Source organism: Bos indicus, chromosome 22 (assembly GCF_029378745.1).
Source record: "Bos indicus isolate NIAB-ARS_2022 breed Sahiwal x Tharparkar chromosome 22, NIAB-ARS_B.indTharparkar_mat_pri_1.0, whole genome shotgun sequence".
NCBI classification, from domain to species: Eukaryota; Metazoa; Chordata; class Mammalia; order Artiodactyla; family Bovidae; genus Bos; species Bos indicus.
The window spans coordinates 43,998,981-44,020,601 of record NC_091781.1 but is presented as its reverse complement, the minus strand read 5'-3'; the positions used below and the strand labels follow the sequence as shown (position 1 = coordinate 44,020,601).

The 21,621-nt window shown below is 42.8% G+C and overlaps 1 protein-coding gene across 3 annotated transcripts in view; it reads right to left on the bottom strand.

Moving 5' to 3' along the window:
- Nucleotides 1–21,621, bottom strand: part of ARHGEF3 (Rho guanine nucleotide exchange factor 3) — a 313,947-nt gene that overhangs the window by 200,117 nt on the left and 92,209 nt on the right. For all 3 annotated transcript variants that reach the window (XM_070776453.1, XM_019984724.2, XM_070776454.1), the window contains one exon: nucleotides 11,023–11,089. In XM_070776453.1, the coding sequence (XP_070632554.1) occupies nucleotides 11,023–11,089 (67 nt within the window). The remainder of the gene's footprint in view (nucleotides 1–11,022; nucleotides 11,090–21,621) is intronic.

Genomic DNA, 21,621 nt, shown 5'->3' with positions numbered 1-21,621 from the left:
CTTTGCTGTGCAGCAGAAATTAACACATTGTACATCTATAACAGTTCAATAACATTTTTTTAAAATAAAATAAAAATAAAACCCCTAGCTCCAATGTTACCCAATGGTAACAGAATTAATAACAGCCATTTCAGAATGCAATTGTCCAGGATCTGCTATTATTTCAATTAATCCAGAGGACTACTATGCCTTATGTCTTATGAGCAGTTTATTCTTGCTCCCACTTCAGATTCTGAGGACTGAAAAAAAAAACAAAAACAAACAATAACCAAAAGGACTACTTCTAGCTAACATGGGAAAAAAAGGGGTTAGAAGTTTTGTTTATTTGACAGTCAGACCCTGGGCATCAGGGTGATTACCCTTTACTACGGGATGAGAGATGGGAAAGACTGCTGTAGACAAGAATTGTTGTATCTGCCCAGTGCCTCTCCCCTTCCTATGGAAACTGCCCCTTCGCTCCCTTGTTACTATGGTTACCACAGGAGCCAGTAGAGCAGACTCCACACTGTGGCCACAGCTGATTGGGCTTGGAGTATCCACCTGACCCAGGCTGAACCAATCAAAATCTTCCCCACCAGTAATTTTGGCTCTGAGAGAGAAAAAGCTGTCACTCTGCAGATGGCTGCATTTCCACAGTATGGAAGTTAGTCTGCTGAAAAAATGCAGCAAACAACAGAGGAATTGGGAACCCTCATGGGCTTCAGGTGCTGCTTCCAGGGATTTCTGAGATCCTGCTGCATTCCATGAAATATCTGGAGACCTCTATAATTTTTAAAACTCTCCTTGTTTAAGCTAATTTGAGTCAAATGCTATCACCCGAAAGATCTCCTAAGTAACCAAAAAGACCACAGTCAAACGCATCTTTTACCTTGTATAATTCTGGAACAAAAAGGGAATAACTGAGTTGACAGCTGTATAAAATAAACAAAGGCATCTATAAATTCTGTCTCAGAAGTACAGAGCTTGCACAGGTGGTGCACAAGCCGCTGTCCCCATAGACCTCACATACGGCCAAAAAAGAAACCACTTTTGAGTCTAAAAATGAGCTTCAACGTGCCTGGCATAGTTTTGGTGTCAGCACACTGAAGATGACACGGGCTTTTCCTCACAGGTGTCTTTCACAGGGTGGCTTCTCCACTGTCTGAAGGGAAATGAGACAAGAAGACTAAGCGGAAATGAGAGACAGTTTTTCGTTTCGAAGGGGCACCTCACATCAAAAGGCATCTATTATAAACTCAAATTGGTTTAAAGACTTAAATATAAGTCATGACACCATAAAACTCCTAGAAGAGAACACAGGCAAAACATTCCCTGATATAAATCGTAGCAATATTTTCTTAGATCAGTCTCCCAAGGCAATAGAAATGAAAGCAAAAATAAACAAATGGGACATCATCAAACTTACAAGGTTTTGCACAGCAAAGGAAACCATCAGTAAAACAAAAAGACAACCTATGGAATTGGAGAAAATATTTACAAACAGTGTGAACAACAAAAGCTTAATCTCCAAAATATACAAGCAGCTCATGCAACTCAATATCAAAAAAATAAACAACTCAATAAAAAACAGGCCAAAGATCTAAATAGACATTTCTCCAAAGAAGACACACAGATGGCCAAAAAGCACATGAAAAGATGCTCAACATCACTAGTTACCACAGAAATGCAAATCAAAACTACAATGAGGTATCACCTTACACTGGTCAGAATGGCCATCATCACTTAAGACTATGAACAATAAATGCTGGAGAAAATACGGAGAAAAGGGAACCTTCCATACTATTGTGGGAATGTAAATCGGTGCAGCCACTATGAAAAACAGTATAGAGACTTCTTATAAAACAAAAAATAGAGCTATCATACAATTCAGCAACTCCACTCCAGAAAAGACAAAAACTCTAGTTTGAAAAGATACATGTACCCCAATATTCATAGCAGCACTTTTTACAATAGACAAGACATTGAAACAACCCAAGCCACACATCAATAGACAATTGGCTTAAGAAGATGTGAGATATATATATATATAGATAGATATATATATAGTTGATTATAGTTTCAGGTGTACAGTAATTCAGTTTTATACATAAAACTGAACATACACACACAGGAATACTACTCAGTCATTAAAATGAATAAAATATTGCCATTTTCAGCATTATGAATGGACCTAGAAAATACTATAGTTAGTGAAATGTATACTGTATTTAGTGAAATGTCAGAGAAAGATATATATGATATCACTTATGTGTGAAATCTAAAAAATAATACAAATGAATATATATACAAAACAGAAACAGACTCACAAACATATAAAACAAACTTATGGTTATCAAAGGGGAAAGAGAGGCAGGCAGGGATAAATTAGGAACATGGGATCAACAGATACATACTACATAAAGTAGATAAACAACAAGGATTTAGTGTTATAAGCACAGGGAGATACATTCAACATCTTATACTAACCTATAATAGGAAAAAAATCTAAAAATTATACATATATATACATTATATATAATTATATATACATATATATGTATATATTTATATATAATACATATAATGTATATATATAATTTTTAGATTTATATATATATATAACTGAATCACTTTGCTATACACCTGAAACTAACACAATATTGTAATCTACTATACTTCAACACTTTGGGCTTCCTAGGTGGAGTTAGTGGTAAAGAACCCATCTGCCAATGCAGGAGACATAAGAGTCACAGGTTGAATCCCTGGGTCAGGAAGATCCCCTGGAGAAGGGCATGGCAACCCACTCCAGTATTCTTGCCTGGAGAATTCCATAGACAGAGGAGCCTGGTGAGCTACAGTCCATGGGGTCGCAAAGAGACGGACACAACTGAAGCGACTTAGCACACACATACTTCAACAAAAAAATAAACAGAAACAAAAAAGTTCAAGGGAGCAGAAGGTAACTAAAAAGGATTTGAGGTGATGACAAGTTTACCACGGAATTGTCCCTTGTTTCTAGCACTGTTAAAAAGATGGTCATGCCTAACTTTCTCTGAAATCAAGGTATGTGTAATCCGCTTTCTTTTAGAAGGGCAACAGGCTCCCATTGCCTGGGGAAAGCCCATCCCAGGCTCTCAAGCTGGCTCTGCCACTCACCGTGGCTGTGACTTCAGGCAGCGAGCAGGTGTGCGCTCCGTTTCCTCATATTCAAAATGGGACAGGTACTATCTACCACGCAGCACTGCCACAGCCTTGCTTGGAGCTGATGTTAAATAATGTAGGTAAATGTACAAACCGAGGCTGCGAGAGAAGAAAAAGCCATGCCACCTTCTTTGGCAAAAGAGGGGTGAGGCTACGGTAAACGCTGAAGGGGCGAGGGGAGTTTTGAGTATTAGAGACTGTCACTCTAATGAGTTGTGAATTTGGCAGCATTTCAGCCTGATCTTCAAGAAACATTCATCTAGGGTTTGCCAACTTCCTTCCAAACATGGGGCCTGGGGGTGGGTCAGGCGGCCTGGAGCAGGCACAGACCTATTGCCTGGAGATGCGACTCTACTCCTAATTCTCTTGGCTTTGAGCCTCACCAGCATTATTTCCTGTCTGTCTAGAAACTGGACTCTCTTCGGTGATGGTACCAAACTCTTCCTTGGAGTAGGAGGTTATTAGTTAAAATAGCATTAACTGTGCCAGGAATGTACCCAGAAAGTGCCAAAGAAGAGAGAAGACTAACAGGCAACTGTAGATACTCAGGGTATGGGAGAGAAGGCCCAAAGTCCATGCAGAAAGAAGTCAGGGGCAGGCTGGAGGGAAGGGGCTCACAACGGGCCAGCAAGCCTATGTAACAAGCATCGCTTTCAAAGGCCAGTAAGATCCATTTTCAACCCCAGCAAGATGAATAAACCTCTACTGGTTTTGAAGGGCCTTCAAATCAATCTTTTTACAAATGTCTCACATACCTAACTGTACTTTCTACCATCAGAACTACAGCCATAGATACATGGACCACAGAACTCTGAAAGTGTGGCTAAAAATAAATGAAGACCTTTGCCCTAAAACATATGACATACTTCCCAAACCCTGCACTAAATTTCAGGCATCCAGTGACCCCTCAAACATCTGGACCTCCCACACCCAGAGGGATTCCCAACTCACCTCCAACAGTGCCAGGGGCTGCAGCCATGGATGGCCGCATGTTACCCATGCCATGTAACAAAGGGATCATTTGAAAATACGAGTGTTTACTATCTGGCCTAGTGACCTTCTGTTTTCAATCCCTGTTAAGCAGCTCTGTCATATGTCTCCTACTCTGACATTCTGCTATGATAAAATAATTTGTTTACCTACACATCTACTAGATGTTAAGGTACATGAGATGAAGACTGTGTCTTATTCAATTTTGTGTCTTTGTTGTTGAATGAATGCCCTTTAACCTTTTATTAACAACAATAACCTTTTCCTTGGAGTGAATGTCCCTTCCCCACTTTCAATGGCTCAAGTAGAACTGCCAATCATGAAACTCTGTCAACCCAGCTCCTTCAGAGGAGCACATGACCAAGCTCTGTCCAGTGCTCTTGACCACAGTCACTGGCCAAAGTATAACTATGTGAGTGGAACCAGGGCAATCAGAGTCCTATGCTGGGATTTCACATCAGGATTCTGGAAGCAAAAACTCCCTTTTGTCTGGAAACGTGTGGCTATTTGTGGTCATCACCTCCTTCTAAAACAGTTCACGTGCAGTAGGAGAACATAAGACCAAAACCTCAAAAGTGACAAAGCTGAGAGAGTATACCTGGATACAGCTGTACCTGAAGCCTATCCATCAGTTTCCCTCGGTTACATGAACCAATAAATTTCCCTCTCCACTTGAGCTTGTTATAATTGTGTTTCTATCACTAGCAGCCAGAAGAGTCCTGACTAATACACTAAACCTTATTTTCCTCAACTGAAAATGAAAAGGTTTGGGGTACGACATTAAGGGCTTCCCTGGTGGTTTCAGTGGTAAAGAATCCGCCTGCTAATACAGGACACACAGGAGTCACAGTTTCAATCCCCGGGCTGGGAAGGTGCCCTGGAGAAGGAAATGGCAACCCACTCCAGTATTCTTGCCTGGGAAATCCCATGGGCAGGGGAGGCTGGCAGGCTACAGTCCATGAGGTCGCAAAGAGTCGGACAGGATTAACAGCTGAGCACACACAGGCACACACACATAATGTTCAAAGTCCCTTCCAAAGCTTCAGATACTTCTTACCAAACGGTTTAGGCAAGTATAAAGGCCAAGCACTGGAGAAAGAGACAAGACCAGTATGGCCCTGAAATTTGCTTGCTATTTCTTTCAAATCTCAGACCTAGTACCTAAAACAATGTCTCATACATAGTTCAGTTCAGTTCAGTCACTCAGTCATGTCCGACTCTTTGCCACCCCATGAATCACAGCACACCGTGCCTTCCTGTCCATCACCAACTCCTGGAGTTTACCCAAACTCAGGTCCATTGAGTCGGTGATGCCATCCAGCCATCTCATCCTCTGTCATCCCCTTCTCCTCCTGCCCCCAGTCCCTCCCAACATCAGGGTCTTTTCCAAGGAGTCGACTCTTCGCATGAGGTGGAAGGTCTTGTTAAATATTTTCAAGTTAACTACAGGCGATGCCAGGTGTTATGGTCCAGAGATTTTCACATTTCTAGGATGAGTTTCCTCCCTGACTCTGTCTCTGTGACTCTCTGTCTCAGCTTACTGGAGGAGCTGCAGCGAATATTCTCACAATAAAGGGTCAGAATTCTGAACTTTACAATGCCCAACCATATCCAGTTCAAAAGCATCAATTCTTCAGCGCTCAGCTTTCTTTATAGTCCAACTCTCACATCCATACATGACCACAGGAAAAACCATAGCTTTGACTAGATGGAACTCTGTTGGTACAGTAATGTCTCTGCTCTTTAATATGCTATCTAAGTTAGTCATAGTTTTTCTTCCAAGGAGCAAGCGTCTTTTAATTTCATGGCTGAAGTCACCATCTGCAGTGATTTTGGAGCCCCCAAAAATAAAGTCTCTCACTGTTTCCATTGTTCCCCCATCTATTTGCCATGAAGTGATGGGACCAGATGCCATGGTCTTAGTTTTCTGAATGTTGAGTTTTAAGCCAACTTTTTCACTCTCCTCTTTCACTTTCATCAAGACACTCTTTAGTTCTTCTTCACTTTCTGCCGTAAGGGTGGTGTCACCTGCGTATCTGAGGTTATTGATATTTCTCCCGGCAATCTTGATTTCAGCTTGTGCTTCATCCAGCCCAGCATTTCTCATGATGTATTCTGCATACAAGTTAAATAAGCAGGGTGACAATATACAGCCTTGACATACTCCTTTTCCTATTTGGAACCAGTCTGTTGTTCCATGTCCAGTTCTAACTGTCACTTCTTGACCTGCATATAGATTTCTCAGGAGGCAGGTCAGGTGGTCTGGTATTTCCATCTCTTTAAGAATTTTCCACAGTTTGTGGTGATCCACACAGTCAAAGGTTTTTGTGTAGTCAATAAAGCAAAAGTAAATGTTTTTCTGGAACTCTCTTGCTTTTTATATGATTCAGTAGATGTTGGCAATTTGATCTCTGGTTCCTCTGCCTTTTCTAAATCCAGCTTGAACATCTGGAAGTTCACGGTTCCTGTACTGTTGAAGTTGACTTGGAGAATTTTGAGCATTATTTTGCTAGCATGTGAGATAAGAGCAATTGTGTGGTAGTTTGAGCATTCTTTGGCAATGCCTTTCTTTGGGATTGGAATGAAAACTGACCTTTTCCAGTCCTGTGGCCACTGCTGAGATTTCCAGATTTGCTGGCATATTGAGTGCAGCACTTTCATGGCACTGTCTTTTAGGATTTGAAATAGCTCAACTGGAATTCCATCATCTCCACTAGCTTTGTTTGTAATGACACTTCTTAAGGCCCATTGGACTTCGCATTCCAGGATGTCTCTAGGTGAGTGACCACACCATCGTAGTTATCTGGGTCATGAAGATCTTTTTGTATAGTTATTCTGTGTATTCTTGCCACCTCTTTTTAATCTCTTCTGCTTCTGTTAGGTCCATACCATTTCTGTCCTTTATTGTGCTCATCTTTGCATGAAATGTTCCCTTGGTATCTCTAATTTTCTTGAAGAGATCTCCAGTCTTTCCCATTCTATTGCTTTTGAACTGTGGTGTTGGAGAAGACTCTTGAGAGTCCCGTGGACTGCAAGGAGATCCAACCAGTCAATCCTCAAGGAAATCAGTCCTGAATATTCATTGGAAGGACTGATGCTGAAGCTGAAACTCCAATACTTTGGCCACCTGATGCGAAGAACCAACTCACTGGAAAAGACCCTGATGCTGGGAAAGATTGAAAGCGGGAGGAGAAGGGGATGACAGAGGATGAGATGGATGGATGGCATCCCCGACTTGAAGGACATGAGTCTGGGTAAACTCCGAGAGTTGGTGATGGACAGGGAAGCCTGGCATGCTGCAGTACATGGGGTTTCAGAGAGTCGGACATGACTGAGTAACTGAACTAAACTGAACTGAACCAGATCCAGAGGAGCTGACACAGGGTGAGACACCCCCAGGGTCCCACCTCTCTGAGGGTCCTGCCTTCTTATTCTCCCCATCCTGTTCGGGTCTCACCTGTAATTTTCCTACCATAACTGTCCCAACCACAACCATGCTCCTGGCTTCTCTCCTTGAACGTATCTGTAGCATTCATGTTCTGGTGAGAGACAGCACAGCACCAGCCCTGGCCAGGGAGGGTAGAGAAATTCCAGGTGGTTGTAACACCCAGGGCCTCTGTCTCCTTAGAGGAGTATGGGAATCAAAGGACACAGCCAACAATTAGCAGCAGTAATTCATGAAAGGACTGAACCGCTTGGTACATAGAAAAGATGTGTCATCCAGGTGTCACCAGCCCTTCCTGAGGCTCTTGGCGGCCAGAAACTCCAGCCAAAAAGAGGAAAACCATAAATGCAATTCCTAAGGCTTTAAGAAGTCATGAGATCTGCAGTGGATCTAAAGGGAACAACAAGGAGGCGGTTACCATACACTCACTCAGCAAGATCTTCCTTAAAATTACTGACATTTTGAAACATCTCTCTTTTCCCAAAATGTCTGTTTCTTAAGACATTGACCACTCCCTCTCCCCACCTTGCGCCCTGTCCCATGCTCCCTCCTTGGCCCTCATGTGTCTCCATCTCACTTCTCATTTAGAGCCATGTGGTTCTTTCTCCTCTTGCCTTTTCCAATCCGTTTCTCACCATCTCTTACCCGCACCCCTATCCCCAAACCCCACACATGTCCAGGACGCGAGAAAGTAACACAGGCTCCTTCTGCTTCACGAGCTGAAAAGGAATGGAAATGCAAATGCTTCTAATGTTTTTCTCTGCCACATATATAAAAATGGGAAATTTGCTATCACAGAGGTTCTAAACCCTTTCCTTCCAAATAAAGAAGAAAATGAAGAGTTCATAGAACACATGTCTTGCCCTAGAACAGTCTAGCAGGCCTGAGTGTCACATTTCATTATAGAAAATGTATCAATTAGATAACGCCTCCCATGTTTTCCTCCAGGCATTCTGGATGCTTCTTATTCTTTAGTTCCAATTACCATAACTATGCTTACAGAGCTGGGAGTGACGGTGTTCCCACTGGCTTGGGTTTTCTTCCACACCCCTTAGGCCATGGAATATTATACTCCAAGGGACAGAGGGATGACTTTGGCCACAGAGGAATCTGGCAATTGGCCGGGCCCTGAACCATCTCTCTCTGGTGTGGTCTTGAGGTCAGTTTGTCTAACTTTACCAGGAAGCCACAGGGGCCAGAAGAATCAAAACAAAGACAGGAGACCAAGAAAAACACAACTGACCTGACCACCTAAACAGACTCCAGTCATTTCGACACTTTTAACTCTTGGGGGAAATCTTATGAGCTGGCTATGAATTTGAGGGCTGATAGGATGATTTTGAAGTCAACAAAGCATTAGATTCTGTTACCTATGTGGTTTTAATTAGCCAGGGGCCAGTTGTCTGCTTGCTCCCCTGCAGCAAATTACTAGTGTTAAATGTTACCCCTGCAAGGCTGTGACAGACAGAACGTCCCTTAAGCCAAGTATGTGTCTAACAGTTCCCTTTTCAGCAGTAAGATCTACAAATCAGACTCAAGCTTAAAAATTCATGAAACATTTTTCAAGGACAAACAGTTGAAGAAGTTTTAGCCAAAGGTAGGGTTATCAAGTTGTCCCAGCTTGCCCGGGACTGAAGTTTCCCAAGACATGGGGCTTTCAGTGCTAAAGCCAGGACAGTTCCAGGCAAATCCTAGATGGACCTCAACCCTAGTAGAGGTTGAATCAGAAGGAAGGGTGTGGTACACTCGAGGGAAGGTAGAGAGGGAGAGAAAATAAAAACTTTCAAAACAGTTCAACTTCTCTTTAGTTCAAAACCAACTACAGATGTCAACCCTGTCAAAGTGTGTACACACTATTTTTTCAACAAAGGTTTATGGCCAATGACTTTGGGAGATGCTCCATGCAAACTCCATCAGCTCTCCTTCACGTGGTCTCCATGCACATCAACACACTGAAGGCTCTGAGAAGTCCTGCATGGTGAACATACTTTAATTTGGTGCTCTCAGGGTGTCCCAAGCCTGTTGTACCACACAAGCCTTTTTTTTTCACTTAATGTTTATGATCATCCAACTGAACACACTTTGAGAAATGGGGGTCTTGTTCACAAAACCATAACCAACCGAGGAGGTACATGACTTAGACTCGGTAAGACACACATACCTACTTAAGAGGCCAACACATTTCTCTTTGTATTCAGTTAAAAGCATACTGAAAACTTAGCTAAAAGAGAGCCATGATTTGTATTTTTAAAAAGACATTTGGGGAAAATGACTGAGATGTATGTAGGATATTAAAGGTGAACTGAACCAGTAAAAACACTGCCGAAAGACTAAAGAACCTGAAACATAATCTGAAGTGAATTTTGTGTCAGATATATGTGAGAGATTTATTCATTCATTCATTCCATTTATTCATTCACCTTAAGTATGTATGTTCTAGGCACTGTGCTAAGCCCAGGGATGATGCAGTAACAAGAGAGACTGATAAGGTCTCCAATGCTTGGGACTTCCAATCTTAAATGTCACTACATGTTAACTAACAATCTTTTAACAATGAGAAAAAGAACTACAGGGATCCACAGGAGATGCCTCTAGGTTAGATTTAAGGGGCGGACACGATGCGTTCCCATGGAAGGTGATGTCAAAGCTTAGACCCAATGGGTGAAGTGGGCGGGCCTGTCCAGTGTGTGCAGGAGTGTGGTATCATGCAGCAGGAGGCTGTTTTGGGCATAAGGTACAACGTATGCAAAGGCCTGTTGGTGATACAGAGCTCAGAGCGTACTCTGCACAGGCGAGAGTCCGGTTCCTGAAGTCAGAGCTAGAATTCAATTTGACACACAGATGGGCCACTTTGACTACTATTATTATCACTATTACATAAAGGAAGAGAACTTTGCATCAAGCAAAGGTTAAATCCGACCCTCCCTACACCTCTAAGGGTCTAAGAGCTTTGTGACTGAGAGAATTCCATGATTCCCTTCAGCATCTAATGTTTAAAGCTTACAGACCTCTCTCCTTTTGTAAAGTAAAGCTCCCCACAGTCATAAAACTACATATGTACAGACAGTATATTTCTGATTTCTTTTGCCTTCACTCTGCACCTTTCTTGTTCCCCCGAAACAGCCACAGTGCCCACTTCATCAACCTTGACATCTCCTGGCTTCTTCATAGGATGCTTCCTGTAACCCAACACCTACAGAGCAGGCAAACATCACTGGGTACTTACTGAACCACTTGGAGCTTTTTAATTAAACCATAGGCGCTAATGCAAAGATGACTTCCCCAGGTGGTAAAGCACAGAAGCTTGGTGGAGACTTGGCTAGTAAAGTCCACCTCAGCTGAGTCCTCTCTGCAGCACCCAGAAGAGGACAAGTAACGGGTGGGATTGCTCAGGGGAAAGCACTTACCCCTCTGAAATTCCAGTCTTTAGGAGATGGAAACATGGGAAAGTTGTTCTGCCGCTGCCGTTTAGGCCTGGAAGAGGACAAAAAAAGGAGATGCACTCATTATTCAGAGGAAATCACCAGTTTCAGATGGAGTTTCATCAGAAGGAGTGATGCTTGCAGAAATGGTCCAGGCAGGGTGAGGTGGCTGGAGTTTTCTACAGCTCAGCAATCTTGAGCAGCCAAACACACTCTAGACTCCTTCCCAGGCCCCCGGGAGGAAAGCTCCAAAGTCACTGAGAAAAGTCAATCCCTCACCTTTAAAAACAGGAAAATTTAAAAGAAAACCGAAAGTCTAAACTGAATGCAATTATAGAGCCAGACCAAACTCCAGTCTTCACTTTTCGCAAACGGAGGCTCCCAGAGGGAGGCCCCCAGGTGATGTGTGTAGCTTCGGGCGCAGCCAGGAACCCTCCCTTGCTGCTCGCGCACTGGGGAGTCCCTGCTCCTCCACGTAGGCCACACTTGGGCTCCCTGGACTTCTAAAGGGACGGTTGACAGGGCAACTGTTAAGCAGCTGCTGCCTGACAAGTCAGAACTGGCTTCCTTGCCTATTAATCTCTCCGCACTAATCAATCTCCCTAGATGCAACAGAGGCAGGTTCAAGTCGGGTCCACGCAAGTGGCAGGTAAACGGTACAAAAGAGGGAAGATGCGGGAAGGGGGCTGGGAGGCCGCAGACACGCCAGGAATGCCTTACTTCTGTCTTGTAAAGTGAATTTAATTTTGTGACTGCAACATACCCACAGGAACATGTATTATGACGTTTTTATGGAGCGGCGGACACAACTGAGCGACTTCACTTTCATTTTCCACTTTCATGCATTGGAGAAGGAAATGGCAACCCACTCCACTGTTCTCGCCTGGAAAATCCCAGGGATGGGGGAGCCTGGTGGGCTGCCGTCTATGGGGTCACACAGAGTCGGACACGACTGAAGCGACTTAGCAGTAGCAGCAGCAGATAGATGACTCCTCCCCAAAATGCTATATCTGTCTATATGGATAGTCAAATGCTGTGTTTGCTTGAAGTACCACTTCACTGAAAAGCATCCCTGAAGGAGGTCCCCTTGGACTTGCCCTGAGGGTTAGTCACTGATGTGCTGAAGGGCGGTGGTGCTGGTTTTTCACATGATACTCACCCCTCTTCTTTGACCTCCCTGCCACAGTGAGCAGGAACACAAGGCAGGACGCTTGTGGTGACCACAGCACAGGCTCTGCAGAATGTCAGGCCTGATAAAAACCTGGGCTGGCTCTACCATACCAGAACGCATCATGTCCACCCCTTGAATCAGGCAGAGGACATAAACAAACAAAACACAAGGTAATTATAATAACAGCAGCAGCTGACAGGCACTGAGAACTTAAAACAGCTTATGCTGAGCAGTTATTGTCGCTACTCTCCACTGGGAGCTGGGGTTCACTGTTGGACCCATTTCATAAATAAGAAAACAGGGACCTAAAAAAATACTAAGTGACTTGACTCTCATCACACAGGTGAAATCAGGATTCTGGTCTCAAGTGTGTGATCTCAAATCCCACAGCATTTTATTAGCTGTGTGACCCTGAGCCCGAGGTTGAAGCTCTTGAGCTTTCATATTCTTATGTGCAAACCAGGAGAGATAATACCCAGCACACAGAGCCAAGACTAGAGGAGGGCTCTGACTCCAGTGTTGTCACTTCTAAGTTCTCAGCAGATGTCCGCCCAGTGCCCACAGCAGAGCTGGGACAACGGGCTGACACAGATGGGAACTCCCGCCCGACGTGTCTTTGCATCTAACCCCCTTCTTCTGTCTCACCCTCCTCCTTACCCACGCATACAATGGAAACCCAGGCTAATAACCTCGCAAGACAAACAGAGCAAATGTGGGCGGTTATTTAGATTTAATACTCTTTTCTTATTAGGTACCATGTTGGTCTCAGCTTTTCTGAAAAGATGTTTCTCCCTTAAATAAAAAAGCACACACACAAACAAACTTAGAACTGAACAGTACTTCTCCCTGGTTACCGTTCCCTCTCCTCCCAGGTTATAATTGGGCTTTGCTCTTCTAATTACCCGATGAGCTTCACTGCTTCCAAAGCAACAACATATACCAGAACATTCTGAGTCAGTATGTCCCTGTTTCACACGCTGCAGTCCACAGAAAATGACAGTCATGATAATTAACAGTGACGGAGTTACATGCTGTGCCAGGGACTGTTCTAAGTATTCTGCCTACATAATCTAAATCTTAGAATAACAGAAAGACGGGTTCTTCTGCTCTGCTATACTGTAATGTTAATACATCACAATGGCACTACATATTATCGTATTTTATACATTTACATGTATGGCCTTGCTGCTGCTGCTGCTGAATCACTTCAGTCGTGTCCGACTCTGTGCGACCCCAGAGATGGCAGCCCACCAGGCTCCCTTGTCCCTGGGATTCTCCAGGCAAGAACACTACATACATTTAAATATACAATAATTGTAACTTCGTATCATAATATGTTTTCATATAATATTGTATATTATTATGGCATAATGGGGATATTACCATTATCACATTTTAACAGACAGGGTAAACTGAGGTCCAGAGAGGCTAAACCAGACGCCAGAAGTCACATAGCTGGTAGGTGGCCAAAGTGGGATTCATACCCAGATGTCCCGGACTCCAGATTCAGGGAATGTAGCCCCTCTCAAACAGACAGAAGCCCCACCAAAGAGGGCTTCCACGCATTTGGAAGAATGCAGCCTGGGGGTTCCTTGTGGGAGGGCAGCGGTTTAGTGGGGCCTCACATTAAGAGGCCTCATAGACAAAGACAATGCATCAGAGCAAGTCCATCAGTCCAGACTTTTGGGCAACGTGATCACACCCCCACTGGCTGGGGAAAGTGCCAGGAAACCTATCTAGAAGACAGCTGTCTCCAAATGCTGCTTCCCCAACCCCTGCATTCCACCACCAGCCAAGCTTCCAGATCATTCACCTTGGCTGCAGTCCCTTTTAACAATCTCATCTGGCATCAAGAGTCCCCTGATAGTTTCCTTCTCTCCAGCCAAACACTACCACCCACATGGCCTCAAAAGATGGCTTCGGGGAGTAAAAGGCACCCTCCTGAGAAGGCTCCTTTAGGAAGCCCAGGGGAACTGGCAAGCATGAAGGACAGCATCTCAGAAGCCAGTCAAGGCCAGATGGGCACCACAGAAGGGGTATGTCCTGGGTATGTTTCTTTTGTTTTACAGGCAACTTCTTTGCACTGTCAGCAAAAGTCCAAGGGAGAAAATGGCACTTGGTTTTACAGGCTTCTCAGATCCAAGCTACACTGGGGGGAGTTCTCTGTATATGGGGTCCTCAGGCCCCTAAGTGACCCAGGTCTGTGCACGGCACGTGCACACGTGGTTAGGAAGCACAGCCCACCCTCGGATGTCAGGAGGGCAGTGCTGACCAGGGATCACCTCCACCCTCCACAGAGGGAGGGGGTGATGTGAGCCAGGGCTGGGCGAGCGGCAGGATAGAGACTGCAGAGACGGGAGGCGCAGATTCTTGACTGGAAGGAGGTTACAATCTTAGGAAAGACTGGAAAGAAAAGTTATAAACTCTCCACACTAGGGAGAGCTCACAGTAGATACAGAAATGCCCAAGGTAAGAGTGAACAGTCAGGAGTCAAGGTGCACCTAGGGAAAGATCTCAGATTCAGGAGTGTGCGTGGCTGGAATCAGAATAAGGTCAGGAGTGACGGGCCTCAGGGCTAGAAACAGAACGCATTTTCCCACCACGTTAAACAAACGTGACTCTCTCCCACCAGCAGAGAATGATGACTGCACCCACAGCATCTCCCAAGTGCCTGGGAGTCTGGCTGCTGCTGCCGCCGGCTCCATGGGGGCCAAAGTCTGGTGCTCAGACCTGGGGCTCCAAGAGTGCCTCCCTCCCTTTCTTGCTGGAGGACTTCAGCCAGGCCACCTACTTTCTACTCCCCCTGAGCCTCTATCTTCTCATCTGGAAAATGGGGATAATAATCTCTTTGTATAAAAATGAAAAATTAATGTGCTATATAAGGGAATAAAAATAGTTGATTTAAAATAACAATGTATTATACAAATGTTAGCAGAGAGTCTGATATTTAATAGCTGTTCAAACTTGCTGTTATTATTATTGAGTCAACATAACCAGTAAGGAAGATATCACTTGCCATTTTCATTGGCAAGGCTCCTGCCAGAGAGACAATGAAATTTACAACTCAGTCTTACAAATTGTGTAATGTAAGTAAAATAAAACAAAGGCTTTAACATGCTATGAATATTTTGTTAGGTGACAATAACATGGTCATAAATATGAACATAATGTAACTGTGAAAAGAGCCCTGCCTTTCTACTGATATTTCCTGGTTTCCCACTCTCCTCTTCCTTTTCAAAGATTACCACCTTTGCCAGCATGTTTTATGTGTTGCAAATATTTTAATATCTTAACTATCAGTCCAGAGCCTCTTGCTAACAAAACTTTCCTTGAATTTCTTCTCCTTTGTTTTACCTCTCTCTCCATGAGAAGCTGTAGAATTACTAGGAAAACAGCTACACTTTATAAGAAAAACTAAAGCCAGGTATTTCTTATTCTGGTTGGACCACTGAAGATGTGGTGATTTCTTTCACTTAAATGTCTTTTTAGTTTCTGTTTTGAGTATATAATCAAGGATGGACTGGCAGGTACTTACCCCAGTAAAGACCCAAGTCTTCCTGGAGAAGCCCACTGGAAAGAGTTTGCAAAATGGACATCTCATCACTTCGGCTTGTCTTTCTCTTAAATATAAGTAGAAAGGCACTACTTGGTACCTGTTTCTGTAGCTCACTGACTCACACTCAGTCTCACTCCAGTCACGCCATGGCTGCAAGTCCAGCTTTTTACTTCCTGATAAATTATGGAAAAAAGAATTACAGAACCTCAGATTGCTCAGCTGGTTCAATCACTCAACACCAGTTACATCGTCTTTACAACAGTCCTTTTGGGAATACACCCTGAAAGAGGGCCTTCTCTCCTTGAGAATGAATCTGTAGCTCTTTATGTATAATAGACTCTCATTAATTTCTTTCCCTTTCCTTCCTGAGCACCTACTATACCCCCACACAGTGCCACAGAGCTAGAAGAAAGACTCGGCCAGGTGATGAGACAAGGGAACTGCAGGCCAGGCCCCAGGAAATGCATGTTCAAAGTGCAGGAGGTAAAAAACTGATCTTTGAAAAGATTAATCAAACAGACAAAACTGGCAAAACTGATCACGTTAAAAGGGGGCAGGGAGAACACTGCAAATACTCTTATGGATGGAGGCACAGCACTATAGACACACATCAAGTTAATGACAAAAGACTGCTAACAACGCCTTGACACTGCTAAATCTGAAAACTTAAAACATACATTCCTTCAAAATATAGAACCTATCAAAAATATCTCAAGGAGAAATACAAAACCTAAAAACCTCAATAACTAATAAAAAAAAAATGAAAGAAAGCACCAGACCAGACAGTTATATCGATGAATTCTACAAAACTTTCAAAACAGATCATTCCAATCTTAGACAGGCTGTTCCACAGAAGATAAAAAAGAGTCCAGAATTAAGAAGCAGAGACAACACATTTGAACAACTGGAATTAAAAGTATGACAACTCAAATTCTGTGAATAAGGAAATGGATTAAATGAAGCTATATCCATTAGCTGTATTCATTCTTATCAAATGGAAGACAACATAGAATTATATAATAATGAAAAATCTTAAAAAAAAAAAAAAGAATGAAAATTCAAGTCACAGGAGATACCCATATGGTAATGATACTATTGAGGAATGCACAAAGTAACACCCTGTTGATGGCCACATGTAGTAGAAATGTAAGACTAAACAGGCTGTATCAACTGCAGAAGGCAGCTTCCTTCCCTCTGGGCATGAAGAGGGGAGAGCGACTGGGTGGAGCACACACAAGGCTTCCTTTCTGCATGGAATGTTTCCGTTATTCACATAAAAATTCTGAAGCCAACAGGGCAAAATGTTGCTGCTTATTCAATCTATATGGGGATACAGAGGTGGATACTATAATAGCTGATATTTTGCTATATGGGTGAAAAATTGTAGAATTAAAAATAGTAATAAACAGGAATAAATCACGGCAAAGCTATATAACAAAATCTCAAGCATCCATTAAGAATAGTGAGGTAAATCTAAATCCTCACTAGCAGAAACCTTAAAATATGTGAAATAAGACACAAGACAACATGTAAACCCATCAAGGTTTACACACACACACACACACACACAGAATCAGCAGTGTGTGTGCAGGGTGAGGGCCCTGGAAGAGCACACACCTGACTGTTGACAGTGACTGATGACATAGCTGGGGTGGGGGTTAGGCGGCAAAATGTGGACATTACCGTTTACATTATGTATTTTTAAATCATTACTATGGGAACCTATTGTGCCTATAATGGAAATCATAATGATGTTTATAAAAAGGCCCTGACAGGTGGAGGAGGCAGCAGAGACACATGAGATGAGGCAGAGCAGGTGGCCAAGGCAGAGCCTTAAAAGCTGGGCTTGGGGGTAACGGGGTGCTACTAAAATTGTAAAGTGAGGAGTGACATGATGAGGATTACCTTTAGAAAGATCCCTGTGGATAAACTGGAAGACTAGGACTGACTGTCCCCAACTCTTTGAGAGAGATAAGCTTCATCTAAATTATATCATCTGATTGATGGTTGTCATTTATAACTTGATTGCTACTTCTGTCTCGGGTATTCCTTGGAAAAGGTGTACAGATTTTAATTACGTTTTGTCTATAGATTATAAGATAAAGTGAAGCATGTATCTCCTGATACTTTTTAAGCTGACCTGTCTTTATACTTAAAAATGTCTTTTAATAGTAGGCTTCCCTGGTGGCTCAGATGGTAAAGAACCTGCCTGCAATGCAGGAGGTATGTGTTCAATCCCTGGGTCAGGAAGATTCCCTGGAGGAGGAAATGGCAACCCACTCCAGTATTCTTGCCTGAAGAATTCCATGGACAGAGGAGCCTGGCAGGCTACAGTCCGTGGGGTCACAAGAGTCAGACACAACTGAGCAACTCTCATTCACTCACTCAGGACTGACATATACACACTACATAAAATAGATAACTAATAAGAAAGGGCTGTAGAGCACAGGGGACTCTAGTCAACACTCTGCATAGCCTGTATAGCCGAAGAATCTAAGAATAAACAAACAAAATGAGTGGATATGTGTGTATGTATGACTGATTCACCTCGCTGTGCACCTGAAACTGACACATTGTAAATCAACTACAATCCAAAAACATTATTTTAAAAAAGAAAGATCCATCAGGCTAGAGAGAGGAGAAGATAGCTGAGGGGGATCCAGGGTGAAGGCAGAGACCTACAGGGAGGCTCCTGGAAGCATACAGATCCACTGCAGCCTCCCCCGTGGGACATCTTCAAGATTCTGAAGGCAAAGAAGTCAAGTCTGTTCAGACTTCTCTCCCATTCTCCACCCATGCGCCTGTTATTTTTAGAACAGCACTCATTGTTCAATAGAAATAGCATGTGGGCAACATATGTAAATTAAAATGTTCTATGAGTCACATTAAAATGGTAGAAAAGAAAAGCAGGTAAGTTTAATTTTAATAATACAGTTTCCTGAGTCCAATATATCCAGATAGTATTATCAGTTCAACATGCAATCAACAGGAGAAAATTAGAAATATTTTACATTTCTTATACCAAATCTTCAAAATCCACTATTTCACCCTTGCAGCACATCTTAATTGGCACTAGCCATGTTTCAAGTGCTCAGCAGGGACAGGTGGCATGTGTCTACCTTACTGGACAGCTCAGTTATAGAAAAACAGCACTTAACAGTTTCAAAGACCCTCAAACTTTGAAAATTCACTGCTCTATGTTTCAGCAGTTAGTGACCACTCAAAATGTGTAAGTTGAGACCCACATAAAGTGGGACATTCTCCAAAAAGATATCTGTATCCATCTGAATTCAGAAACATTCAAAGGTGCAAAGTATTTTTACAAAGGCTTTAGAGACATAGTCTCTAGAAAAACCAATGGAGATGATCTTTAGGTCACATGTCTACTTGAATGGAGCAACAAATGAAATTCTTTCCCAAATGGAGCATATCTCAAACTAATGTTTATGATCTGTTGCTAAATAATTAAGAATTGCTCTAACCAAACTAATTCCAGAATTAACTAAAAAGAAGAGACTGAAATGATTTTTAAACTCATGAAATTATTATATTTATAATTCCCCTTTTGTGAAACGTTTGTTCAGGCTTATTTACTCACTTATATAAAGGGATTCTCATTTCTGTTATTGATATGTAAAGGTTCTTTATATATTCAGGATACAGGATGAAGCAGTGTCTAGCACATAGCTGATACTCTAGTAACCATACTGAAAATATATAAAATTTTGATCAAATAATGAAAATAGATAAACAAAATGTGATATACATGCATAAAATAGAGTATTATTCAACCACAAAAAGGATGAAATCCGGATACATGCTACAACATGTAACAATCTTGAAAACGTTATACAAAGTGAAAAGAGTCAGACACAAAAAGCCACATACTGTATGATTCCACTTACATGGAATACCCAGAATAGGCAAATCCACAGAAACAGCAGACAAGCGTTGCCAGGGGCTAGGGTAAGTGAGCAAATGGACATGGCTACTCAATTCGTGTACAGTTTCCTTTGAGGGTAATTTATAAAAAGGTCCAGAATGAGGTGACATGTGCACAATACTGTGAATGCACTTAATGCCACTCAATTACTATAACACTTCACATTGCTAATACTTCGTTGTGTGTAGTTTACCACAATTTTTTAAAAAATGAGGGGAAAGTAAAGCTTGTTGTTGTTCAGTTGCTCAGTCATGTCCAACTCTTTGCAACCCCGTGTAATACAGCACGCCAGGCTCCCCTGTTTGCAATTTTCAGGCAAAATAAAAGATATACATCTCATGGAAAAAATGCTTGTGAATAACAATGCAAAGTAAAATGCTACTATATTAACTATTCCAGAAAAGGGAAATATGTAAATAAAAGCCAGGAGACCATTCTGTACAGCTTGGGAACTGACAGAAATGGCTTAGATGTGAAGTTTTACTGGGACTGTGAGAAGCCAGCCCTACTAGTCTGTTTCTGAGGCACATATTTACGTGAATTATTCAACAATGATAAAAATTCCCACAGCCTCTGGCTTTCTGTGCTTCCTCCCACTCTCCACCCCCAGCTGGGTGTCTGTGCTCAGAGATTCTGCAGCATTACCCCTTCTGTCTTCTGCTCCCAGCTCACAAGCCACTCTGCTGTGCTGCTTCTTACACTGGAGCTTCCTGCAAAGCTAGTCTCTTCAGGACAATTCTTCATGAGTGCAATCTTCCAGAAGACAGACTGCTATTGACAAATTTCAGTGACTCTCAGGTGGAGCCATCAAGGGACAGTTGGGCACAGTGGTTAAGAACGCAGATGCTGGAGCCATCTCTGCTATTCACCAGCTGTGTGACACTGGGCGAGTGACCTAACCTCTCTGTTCCTACTTCTCCCTTCTGTAAAATGGAGGTTAGAACACTCATAACACGTGCCACTGTGTGGATTAAATGAGTTAATATATGTAGAGCTCTTTGTGCCTGGTACACAAAAGGTCCACTTTAAGAGTTATCTTCCTTCTGGGTGATGAACTAGAAGGCCAGGTCTTTTGGATTTTCATTCTGGGTGAGCTGGGAAGCCACAAAGGATTCTAAACAGAGAGGAAATATGGTCTAAGTTTTAAAAGGACTGTTCTCAATGCTGCATGGAGATAATAGCTAGAGAGACAGGACAAAGGGCAGGGAGAAGGAGAGGGTGGCCCAGATGAGGGCAACAGGGACCTGGACCAAGATGGTAGCAGTGGGGTTGGTGAGCAGTGCTAGAATTATGTACATATTTGAAGGTAGGGTAACAGGATTTGCTGTTGGGTTGACACAGGGAGTGAAATAAAAAAGAAATAAAGGATGCTCTAAGAATTTTAGGCTGAGCAACTGCGAAGGTGAGGAAGACTTATCAGAGCAGCAGTTTTGGGGACAAAAATCAAGAGCGGACATTACTGCATTTGAAATATGGCAAGTGTTTTGGTACGGGCCTCTAAATAGAGATGTGGAATCTGCAGCTGAATTTAAGGAACTGGAGACTGTATTCAAGAGTCATCAGCCTTCAGACAGAAGAGGAGTCCTGACAAAGTGAGTGGGGGCATCCCAGAGGCCAGAGAAGAAAGTGTTTAGGGGAAGGGGTGCTCTACTATGTCATTACGAATGGGAAGGAGAAATGCTCACTGAATTTGGCAAAGCAGAAATCCCTGCTGACTTGATAAATCAAGGAAGTAAGCGGAGCTGGGGGGACAAGAGCTGAGAGGGATATGTCTGCAGATTACCCAGAAGCATTATTCATAGAAAATACAAATTGACAAGGATCTTAGGTATTGGCTAGTCCACTGAGTCATTAAAATGTGAGCTCCCCTCACACCTGGTGCTCTGTGACAACCTAGAGGAGTGGGATGGGCTG